The 12409-nt window shown below is 27.9% G+C and overlaps 1 protein-coding gene across 5 annotated transcripts in view; it reads right to left on the reverse strand.

Annotated features, from left to right (window-relative positions):
* LOC143249443 (serine/threonine-protein kinase VRK1-like) overlaps positions 1 to 12409 on the reverse strand; it is a 93815-nt gene that overhangs the window by 11730 nt on the left and 69676 nt on the right. For all 5 annotated transcript variants that reach the window (XM_076499291.1, XM_076499293.1, XM_076499292.1 and 2 more), the window contains exons 9-12: positions 7766 to 7886; positions 3504 to 3562; positions 2780 to 2952; positions 992 to 1376 (exon numbers count right to left, since the gene is read on the reverse strand). In XM_076499291.1, the coding sequence (XP_076355406.1) occupies positions 992 to 1376; positions 2780 to 2952; positions 3504 to 3562; positions 7766 to 7886 (738 nt within the window). The remainder of the gene's footprint in view (positions 1 to 991; positions 1377 to 2779; positions 2953 to 3503; positions 3563 to 7765; positions 7887 to 12409) is intronic.

Genomic DNA, 12409 nt, shown 5'->3' on the forward strand with positions numbered 1-12409 from the left:
ACAAGGTTAATGGTCAGACAGATTCAAATACCAATGAAATTAATCAGAAATAGTTAAAGACTAATTTGGGTTACAATTTACAATCAACTTAAAAGGAAAAATAAAGGTAATATAGATTTATTTAATATTTTTTTCAGATAGTTACCAAATCTGAAAATAACAAATAAAATACAATTTTACTGTAAAAAAACATTTATTTAGAAAGCTTTAAAGTTACACAAATTAAGTCTGAAAAGTTTTCAGGTGAGAAATGTATTGTTAATGTTAACATGAAAATCACTTTGTACTATAAACAGTCAATACTCTTGCTTCATATATTCATGGATAATTATTTAGTAAAAACACTTAATTAAAAAAGTCAACTTTGTTGTGTACAAAAGATTTTTAATATTTACTTAAAGCTTGCAATATTTTATGAAGATATGCACACCATATTAAAAGCTCTGGTGGTTACTTTGTGGTTACAAAGTCAGTCAATGTGACTGACTCTGCATAGAAAGAGTTACAATAATTCCTTTTGCTGGTTGAGGTAACTAGATGATAGCAAAGTCTGAAAGACGTTTATTGGCCTGGAAATGGCTCACTTTTTTCTGTAAAATAATACTGATGTTTGAGAGTAAAGTATTCTTATATCAGTTAACTTCTTCAGCATGTATTGTGCACAAACGTGATATTCTACAGCCATAGCATAAACTTTATTAATCTTAAAAACTGATAAAGGAAAATTACCATAAAAACTTTTGGCATTAAAAAGGTAGGCAAGAACTCAAAAGAAATCTACAAATATTTTCAGTCAATGGCACAAAAGTTTTTAAGAATTTCTAAAGAAACTGAATTAAGCCTTAACTTTGTTTAAAAATAAACTTAAGAGTGCAATAAACTGCTATTTTCACAATTATCAAAGCAAATTGTTACTTTGTATCTTATGCATCTATGAAACATAGATGTGGTTCGGAGATAAATGCTGTCATAAATATGTGTTTCAACTCACTTTTGGACCTGGTTGATAACCTTTTCAATGATGCATTCTTTAAAGACTTCTTATTCAAATTATTGGAAGATTTAGTTCTTAGAGATGAATTGAGAATGTTTGGCTGCCGAAAACTTTTACTTTTCCTGACCAGTTTTTGCTTTTGTTGTAGTTCTTGTTTTCGTTGCATTACCATTATCATAGCAGGAGTTGGATTATCTATAGGACTTCCATTTCCATTCAAAACATTCTCAGAAGGAGAGAGTGATGTAAGCCCAGGTGTGTCTGAAGCTGTTTTTTTAATTCTTAGTCTTTCAGTCATAATTCCATCTGCAAACTCTGAGGATGCTATTCTTTGTGCTTGTTTCCTTTTCGGTGTTTGCTTTCCTTGACTTGTTATTCTTTTCTAGAAAAATAAGTAACTTTGTGAAAGCAACTCAATTCTATAGTAGTTACCAATTTCTCAGTGTTAGTAATTAAAAACAAAATATTCATTTTCCTACCTTCCACAACTGTTTTAACTGACTTAAAATTCTGAGCTCTTATAAAAATTAAAGTTAGTAGAATGTCATGACCCTAATTATGTGTAAAAAAGTAAGCTTTCCAGATACTTTAAACACTTTTTTACCTGACAAACATAAATAATTCAAGGTACTTCAAATTCATATTTCAAATGAATTTTGGAATTTCATTTCATTTCATTGATGAAATAAGAATTTCATCAGTTTTTATTTACATTATTCTTCACATTTTAGAAGTGAAAACAAATTCAAACTTAAAAACAACAACAACTAACTTAATGTTTTTAAAAGAAAATTAAAAAATGTTGAGCACAGACGACAAAGATTACTCATATTAAGAAAATGGAACTGATGCTCACACTCATTACAATTAATAATTTCATAATGTTCAATGAGATAGTAAGAATATGTAATACTAAATATGTATGTGAAAGTAATCTTTTGCAAAAACTAAAGGAAAACCTTAAGAAAAGTGTAAAGGCAATGTATTGAAATTAAATTCACTCCTAAAAAAATGTATCAAATTATGAAAATAAAACAAAAAACAACTAAATATTACATTTATTTTTTTTCACTTTTATTTGAAAATTATAAAATTGGGAAAGTTTAAAGTTAACACCCCAAAAAAAAGACAACAAATGTATGAAGTTTAATAAAAACATGTATTATAATACAACCCAATACATAGGTTATTTAAGCATGGAAAAAGTTTCCTCTTCAGGGTGCTATAATACCAAAGAGTATTTTCTTTTAGTTGCTTTAAGGAAGCTTTTAATGATAGGAAGTCTAGAACTTCCATTTGCAAAGACTAGATGATTGTACAACCAAACACAGGCCTTTGTCAGTATTGGAAATGAAAAACAGATGCTGCAATAACTCAGGAGATATACATTATTGCAACTAATTTGAAAAAAATTAGTAGGATAAATGAAGCACGTTTTCTTTTGGTAATAAGTGAATTTCTTAGACGTAATTATAATGGTGAACTTTTGCTAAATTTTTGATTAAATAATTTATGATAAAGCATTTTAGATAAAACTATGTTGATAGTAGAAATTATAAAACAGCAAACAGAAATTTTCATCTATAAAAAGCCAAACTAGAAATAATCCTGTACTTTTTTCTTACAAACATATAGTTGAATGAAAAATAGAAATGTAATTAATGGCTAAGAAATATTACAATATGTACAGAATTAAGTAAACTTACACAGTTGGTTGTATCTAACATACAAATAAGCTAACAAAAACTAAACATTTGGTTTTGGGTGAACAATAAAACACAATACCTTTGGAGACTTATTAGCCTTATTCAGTTTACTTGGAGTAGTAAAGTCTAGTTTCCCATCATCCTTGTAACCAGCTCTTTTGATTGAATGTTTTAAGATCAGCCGACAGTGTTCATAGTTTGGTTCTTCTTCAAAGTTAAGACTTGCTACGTACTGCATATATTCTTGGATTCCTTGTAAAAAGCCAAAGACTGATATTCAAGAATTTAAATAATATGAGACACTCATTAAGAACTAATAATAATTTCACTATTTACACAAAAAACAAAGACTGAAAAGGTAAGCATGTAACAGAATTTGTGTTTGATGCCTGGAAGGAAATGTAACTAGCATGTATTAGAATTGGAAACTAGCAGCCAACAAGTGAAAATGCAATATATTATTGAAGCACTCTGATAGCAGAAACTACTCTGTACTAAGAAAAAAAAATAGCTTAAAAATACTTCATAACTACAAAATATTGAAATATTACAAAATAAAAACATAATACTTACATTCATGTACTGCAAACAGAACAAAGCTAAAAAAACAACAAAAAAAAGCAACACACAAGTTCAAATGCATATTCAATAGTATTTCTGAAAGCATAAAATGATGGCGCATTTTCTATGGTTTTCATATAAACATCTAGGTATGCTAAAATAACTGCAAATATTTGAAATATTAAATATAAATATAAATTTTAAACAATTAAAATAAACATAAGAAAGTAGGTCAAACCTACCAGGACATCTTCCAATCCCAAAACATTTCTTCATTAAAGAAATGACATCAGACATGTAACTGTAAAAAAACAACAACAATAATTCATCATGTACTGCTCTTTTTTATGTAATTAGGAGAAAAAAACAGAAAAAAATCAAAATCAATTTTCATGTGCAATTAAGCCATTTCTTGTGTAAAGAAATACAAGAAATTCCTTTTCAAAGAATATTCTCTTGTTACTAACTGCTTTAGAAAGAAGTAAAGTGTCTTCTCTTGTTTGATTACTGTTGTAAAATTTATTTACATAAACAGCACATTCTTAATAAATATTAACAAGTTACTCTTTTCTTTCAATATATATAATACAAATTAATCAAGGAAAGTTCAAATGAATTTAACTGCAAATCTCCAGTATTGGAGAAGCACTTCCACACATTTTTTTGAGTTCATCAATAAGAATTAAAAACAAATAAACTAAAGTAAGATTTTGTAATTATTTCTAACATAAGAGAACTCAACACAATCTTAGTTCTAATTTACTTTGGCAAAGGGTCCTTCATTGTAAAGCCAATTTGTTCAACTTTTGAGTAAAGTCAATCCATATACTTCTCTCAGAATTATTTTCAAATATATTTTAAGATTCTACCATCTTTTCTATCTTATAAAAATATAACTATTCTATCAGTTCCAACACCCCATGTTTACATCATAAAATTAATGAACATTTGTGATCTGCTCTGTATACTATCTTATGAATCTTAGTACCTATGCAAAATAAGTGTGATATTTTCATTAAAAAAAGAACATTTTCACATTCATTTTTTTTTCAGCTCTTCATGAAACATTGCTTGTCAAATAATTTGTTTTAATAAAGATACCTTGCTCAGCAATTAATATCAGATCCTTGAATTATAGCACTGATAATAATTTGAATTCAATAGAACTTTGTTTTTGTTTCTAATTGTTTCTGGCTTCACTGGAAACAAACAAATTGAATGGCAAAGGTACAATTTCTTTCCAATATCTGACATTTCAAAATCAAGCACAATCCAGAAAATATGTAAGAAACAACATTCACAACATGCAATCTGACACTGCGAGGTTAGCCAAACATCATAACTGTATAAAAATACAGACTCAAATGTTTCTTCTGTACCTCTAAACATAAGAAACTATAATTTTAAAACATCTCATTTTGATTTTGAAAGCTTGTTTATGTTTAGGCAAATGTACACAATACACTATCTGCACTCTGACCACTGAGAAAAATTGAATCATGAATTTTAATGTTATAAATGAGCCGTATGGAGATTATCACAAATTATTTATCAGATTACCCAAATAGTTAAAAAAATAATGTAATTATATACAGAATTAATAAATTCTTATAATGAGAATTATTACAAACTGAAAAATGTGAAGACAAATTAGCATTAGTATGTATATTTGAAAGCTTTTAAGCCAAATAATATGGTACTTTATAAAAATATGAAAAAATAAAATTTGGAGCAAAAACAACATATCACTAAATATTCTGAAATTAATTCTAATACCATAATTATTTTTAATTCTCGTGCTACAGGCTCAATCAAAGTGCCCTAAATCTTGTCCTCAAATTAACCTTTAGTTTGCTTACTCTTTAACCCTTTCACAACAGACTTGGTATAATATACGAGTTTGTATATAGATTTGCACATACCAAATATTTAAACTAAAATCTTTTGATGCAGCATGTGTATCTTCACAAAATTTGGTATGCTTTTAGTAAAGATTACAAGTTTTTCTACACAAAAATCAGATTTTTTAATGAAGTATTTTTACAAAAGACTTGTTTGTGAAAATATCGAGCCTGTTTCTTGACTAGTCAGAGTTTTTTGTGATTTCATATTATGATTAAGAATTATTCTTCCTCTAAAAATATCTCAAATATTTGTATAATCTCTAAAACATCCTAAATATGTTTAAATATTTCTTTCTTGCAGTAAGACTATATTTTATCTGTTACTTTCTCTACCCTAACTACGTGGGATCTGTCAATTTGACTAATCTGGTAATGATCATAAAAAATTAGGAAATATATAAATTATGTTTTTTTGGTACTAGAATGACTACAATTATAACATAAAAATACAAAAGTTTAATCTATATAGCTTAAGTTTTTGTTTTTTTAAATATAGACTTTCCAGTGGTGGCTCACATAACATTGATGTGGTGCATGCTCACTCATGTTATCATATCCAATAATATAAAACTGGGCTTTAGGCTTTACAAAGAGATATTGTCTTGGCCACATTTTAATGGACTAGTATGTGATAATATATATAATCACATTTCATTTATTATACATTATGTGTACAGATTACTACTATTTAGAAATAAGTTAAACTCATTTTTCTTAAAATATAGAACAATAAATAAAGATGTGAAGCAAAAAATTATCTTCTAGCTACAACCTTTGAACTTTGTTGCTGCTGAACATTGGTTGCTAAGCCTTTTAAAACACTGCATGTGGAGAATATGAAATAAAATATTTTTTAAAGTTATACACACACACACACACAGTGGAATAATCAAAAATAAAATACTATATAATACCATAGATTCCACTATAACTTATCAAGCATAGTAACTAACTTGTCTTTAGGTCTAAATCTAAGCTATCCTTTTTTTTCTTTCCAGAATGACTTCATTTTGTAACAGAATACTTCCCTTGTATATCTTAAATAACTTAAAGCTAATAACAGTATACAGCTGTTTCTACTTAAATTTTATTGTTCTGTTTGTTCCTTGAACTGTCTAATAAATAATTCTGCTAAACAAGTTGTAAATAATTTAGCCCTATCAAATTAAATAATGTGTGAGCTGCTTAAAAGCATACCTTATAAACAAAATTCATTTTTATTTTATTTTACCTAATCTAACACTATCTAAGCTTGTAAGTTTATATATTTTTCTTTATTTTAGTTATTTTATAACAAATAAAGAACACACAGAATGCTGTGAAATTTGACATTAGGAACAGACTAAACAGACTGCACATTTAATACTTACCTGGGTTGTCTTATTTTATTTTGTTGACTGTCAAGGAAACTTCACCTTACTTTATATCTTCATTGTACAGAAAACAATATTTCATTTGATATATTAAATCCTCAGCTTTATACTAATTACACTATGTAACACAAATTTTGTTCCTGAATAACAAGTGTTATTTCATAACTGCTTATGTTGTAAAAGTACAGAAAATGGCTGTTATTCCCTTCAAACTTTGCTTTTGTAATCTGGATAATGAAATTTAGAAATTAACCTATTTTATATGTAATAATGGGGAAATTTGCACATTTTCATTTACATAAGGTTTGAATAAAATAACATATGAACCAAGATTTACATGTATTTATACTAAAGTTATTAAAAACGTTTAGAAATGAGTAGTTTTTCCAGATTTGTGAAGTAAGTCCCTTTCACGTATCAGTCCCCAAATACAGTCTCCCATCATGTTTTGGTTATATGCTCCCAGGTCACAAAGCAAAGTTTGAAGAGAAAAGTGGGTCTTTTCCATTTACTTTAGGCATAAGCAATTGGGAAATAACACTTTCTGCCCAGGAACAAGAAAAAGTAAAAATTTTGTTACACAGTGTTATAAGTAATATAGTACTAAATGTCAAAGAGTGTTTTCTCATAGCAAAGCCACATCAGGCTATCTGCTGAGCCCACCGAGGGAAATCAAACCCGATTGTAGCGTTGTAAATCCGTAGACATACTGCTGTACTAGCAGAGGGCAAATGTCAAAGAGAACTTCTAGCAATTGGTGAAAGACAAAATGCGACAAGTGGGCATGACAAGAAAGTACTGATTTTCTATTTTATGTCTCTATGGTAAAATAAGGTTGAAGCCTATAAAAACTATGCTCTGCTAGAGTAATAAAAATTTTATAAGTAATTTACCTTAAATTCTATACTTTTTTGGAAGGATAGTAAATAAATAAGAGAAGATGGGTTTCCTACAGAGAAAATGTTTCAGTTCTTGTACTAGGGTTAGACTGAACACTTTTGTAAGTGTTTCTTCACAAAACTTCAGTACTTAAAACTTACATAATGTTAAAATTGGATTTATTACCTGAGTCTTTATGTGAAATTCCTTTGCATATCATGATAATAAAGAAATTTACTTAAATTTTGAATGTAATTTTAAAAAAATTGAGGTGTGCTCACTTTAACCTGCCTTTAAAAGTGTTATTTTAGAAATTGAATAATTAAATCAGAAGCTATAATAACATACCGAGACTTTTCTTTACTAACATATTCTGGGTTTTTAAGATCATCTTCCCAAGGTAGTTTTCTGCAGAGCCACTGAAGCATGTTGTACCCAAGAATCTCTAGATCTCCCCTTCTAGAATGAGCTGTAATAAAGAACAAAAAGTATTTAATCTTTAATCCTACTATGCCTGGTTAATCAAATTCTATTCTACCATATAAACATAACAGTGGTTGTCATTTTCACTTAAAAATGAAACTATAGATCTAGCTACTACTTAGAAATACTGTAGTTTCAAGCACTTTAGTTATTGAAGGATATCAAATGTGAAAGACAAGGGTTAAATACTGTCACTCACTACTTCCTATAATTAAATTAAAGGACTTTTGAGTTTATGTTTCAGAATGATCAATAACAGATAATTCTGAAAATATACAACACACAACCTTTTCTTCTTATAAAGGAGCCATCGGTAGGAAGAAATGAGGTACTATTAAAGTTGCATACCTCTAGACCATGATTACAGCAAATAAATTAATAAACCACCCTTTTTTTATACCTAAATTATATTTCTATGATAAAAGCATGTATACTTAACTATATATCAGTTGTTTCTAAGCCTAACCATACAGAATGGATGTTAAAACAAAGTAACATACTCTCAATCTGAACAGTTTTTAACTACTACTATACAATATCAACTAATATCATCTGTAACTTTGCAAATGTGAAATGTAATCCTTATTCAATGCCTAATTTCTAACTATGCATAATGTCACTCAAACTCTAGCAACTATGCACATCAAATCACTCAAAGTTTTGCATTTTCCCCAATTCAGATCTTATATTGAGTAATGTTTCTTATTTACCTGCATACTACAGTATCATGTAAATGAAAGTTCTACACAATTATAATCCAAAATTGTTTGTTGAATTTAGCAGCAGTAGCATTATAAAAATAATTAAATGAAGAAAATAAAAATTACTCCGACTGTGCAAGTGAATTAATAAAATAAAAATGGAGGCCAGAGTGTGAAATCTGAAGAAATTTTTTATACCAAATAACAAAAGATATTATCTGCAAAATACAGCTCTCACTTATTTTAATACAAAACATGGTTATATAGGAACTAACATTTTGAAATATAAAAAATATATTTGATGTGTGTGAATTTTTATCTTTCAACTAGTTCATTTCATTTATTACTTCTTAAAAATTATAACAAAATTTATCCTAAAACCACCTACTCTTACATGTTATTTAAAATCAAATGTGAAAGACTTTCCGTAGTACTGCTTTATGTAACTTTTTATTCTACAACAATCTAATGTTCTGAAAATCATAGAAAGTACTGTCATATTGAATTATATGGATATTAATTTGTAGAAGTTGGTAAACAATTTCTTTGTTCAGTGGAAGCTCTACATATTATAACCATGGTAACTAAACTGTGAATACAAAAAACTATATTTCTCTCAATAAAGCAAAATGTGGTCAGTGATAACCAAAGGTCAATTTCACATGGCATAGCTTCCTTAACTCTTGGGAGTGTGAGGGTTGAGTGTCATGGTATTTCTTTAAACTTATAAAAGTATACAGTTTGGTTTAAAAATTTATACACTTTAATTTTTCATATTGCAAAATTTCTAAGATTTTGTGTTGCAAACTCACTATCACAATTTTGAAAACACATTAACTTTCTTATAGGCATCTCTTCTTGTGCACCACGAAGTTTTACTGAACTCCATTCAAAATTTAATTAAACTACTTTCTTGTCATGGCGTATGAATAAGCTTAGCATAAAGATGTAACTAACAATCTAAATTTTAATACAAGTTCTTAATTTGACAAAGAATTATTAAAATCAAATCCTTAATTTTCCCCGTTATAAAAATTGTGACATTTGCTCTCTCGGTATCCCATATTCTGCAATTTATCTACCATCTCTTTAAGAAGTAAAAAAAATTTAACAAATGACTCATCATAATGATGTCATCAATTAGGTAAAGCATAATTTTTATAGCCCTAAATCTTATTTTGTTACAGAGTGATGAATTAAAACAAATTGCAAATAGTTCCCCTCAATACTTAACATTATTTTAACCAAGTGACAGCTAAAGTTGTAATCTATCAAATGACAATATCACATTACACTGTTTGCTGTCCAGAAAACTGTTTGTTTAACTTCCAGTTTAAACTTAATTCCAATGGAAAATGCATCAATGAGCTTGTCTGAATTTTTAAGGGTTCTTGTCTCATAGATAGAAAGCCAGGATAAACTACTTTAGCTATTACTGCTTATAGGACATTGTCTATTTTTATGTGTTATTATTTTGTGTTCTCTAGTGAATTATTTATTTAGACAAAAAGATTATATAGTGTAGTTGTTGTAGTACTATAAGAAAAGTATGGTTACATTTTGCCAACAGCAACAATAAAAAAAAAAAAGTTAGGACAATATTTCTTGTTTTTATTTGTATTTACTTATATCTGTAAAAGCAATTAAAATGTAGAAAGTTTCTAGAAACTTTTTAGTGAATACATAAGGTAAAATAGCAAAAATAATAATGAAAATATCTTACAAGGGGCACTTGTAATTAGCCCATGCATTATGTAACTTAATAAGGTAACATGAGATAGAAGTCTGCCAAGTGATTTTCAACCTAACTGGCAGGAATATCAGTTACACATGGTTCAATGGGCAATAAAACAAAATTTAAGTTTTAACTGATGTATACTGTTATGCATTTTAAATTATTTAAAATAAACAAATACAGCTTTATGTTATAGCCTGAAGTAATTCTAGAATGAAAAATAAGATAATTTGTATTTATTTCACATTTTTTATGTTGATTTTATTGTTGGTTTAAGAGATTTTTCAAATGAAGAACAGCATTTTTAATATTAACAAGAAAACCACTTTGCACTTGAAACTGTCAATACTGATTGCATACATTCATGGAGAAAAAATACTTCATTAAAAATTTTAATTTTTTGTATCTTCAAGACTTAATTATTGAAAGCTTGCAAAATTTCATGAAGATAAATAAAACATATAAGTTATAGTACAGAAACATTTTTTGGCCACATTGACCAAGCCAGTAACAATAGAATTAAAAAAACACTTTCGTATTACAATTTGTCATGTTTTGACAGTTAATCAGAAAGTTCCAATTTCTTTTATATATATATATATAGCTAGTTTCAACTTTATTGATATTAATTTTTACACTTCTCTTGACATGCTATCTTGCTGACTGCAGTAGTTACCACTTCTGGCTACAAACCTTACAAACATGTCAAAAAGGGACAAAGATTTATCAATGATTTCTGACCATACCTTTCCATAATCTTACCCTCACAATATTATTTTCTTTCAGACTAGATAACAGTTTTTGCTGACTATATTCTTAATCAATGTTCATTTACTTCTTAACATTAGCTAAATAATATAAACTTAATAATGTTAAATGATCAGTTTCATTCAACATCTCAAATGTCTGTTTTCTTATAGCAAAGCCACATCAGACTATCTGCTTAGTCCACTGAGGGCAATTGAACCCCTGAATTTATCATTATAAATCTATAGACTAGAGTCACCACTCACCTAACTTTTTCAATATAAATTTAACCCCTCTTGCTCTGGGTATTCTTTACTTCACATAACTCAAACTTTTAGCATCTTACATTCAAAATTTTATTAAATACTTTTTATTCATGTTATACCAATTAGTATAGCATACAATGCTAGCTAATTAGCCATATTTTAATAGTATAAAGTTTTAAATTCTTAATTCTATAATTTCTTTAATTATATAAAAAATCATTTAGTGCATCACTACCATTAGTATAAAAAAGTAGGGGTAAGAGCCCTTGACAAGAAAAATAGCCTTTGCTCTTTCTTGATAGCAAGAAAAAATAAAATTGGATAAGTACTTTACATTTCTTGTTTTTCATGTTTATTCTTTCTTTATTATTATAAAAGTAACTTAGATGTGAAAATATGGATCTTTCTTAGTTAGTTTAGATTAGATAAAATAAATAATAAGTTTACACAAGACACCCATGTGAGCAGCTTGTGGGTAATGTAATTCAATAGCATAATGTGATCTATACATGCCCTGAGTGACGTACATCTTATGACACAAATAGTAGTTCGACACAGTATAAAGGGCGCTAACACAGTAATGTGTGTTATACATAGATGTATACTTGAAGGCTTACAGCTACTAATGATTATTGAATGTGGTTTCATGTCACAATTTGACGTCATTCTAGAAACATGACGAAATAAAGGTGTTTGTGTGTGTGTGGTTGCAAAATTGGTCGAATTCACAGATCCTGCATAGAAACAGACTAGAGAAAATAATAATAATTTTGATCTTAACATAAAAATAACTTTGCACATGGACTAGTCAAAACTAATACTCAATATATTAATGCACAAATCTTTATTTTATTTTATTAAAATTACTTCACTAAAAATTTAGCTTTTTGTATATGAGAAACATATGATGTTAACTGAAAGACTGCCAAATTTCGCAAAGATATACACACTGTACTGAAAGTTATCAGTATTAAATATACAAAGATTTTAAAAGAGTACAAATTGACCAAGCCTAAGTTGAGTCAGTTAATCAAAAAAGCTTTGTCCTAAAGTTAACATT

Source organism: Tachypleus tridentatus, chromosome 4 (genome assembly GCF_004210375.1).
Source record: "Tachypleus tridentatus isolate NWPU-2018 chromosome 4, ASM421037v1, whole genome shotgun sequence".
NCBI lineage: Eukaryota > Metazoa > Arthropoda > Merostomata > Xiphosura > Limulidae > Tachypleus > Tachypleus tridentatus.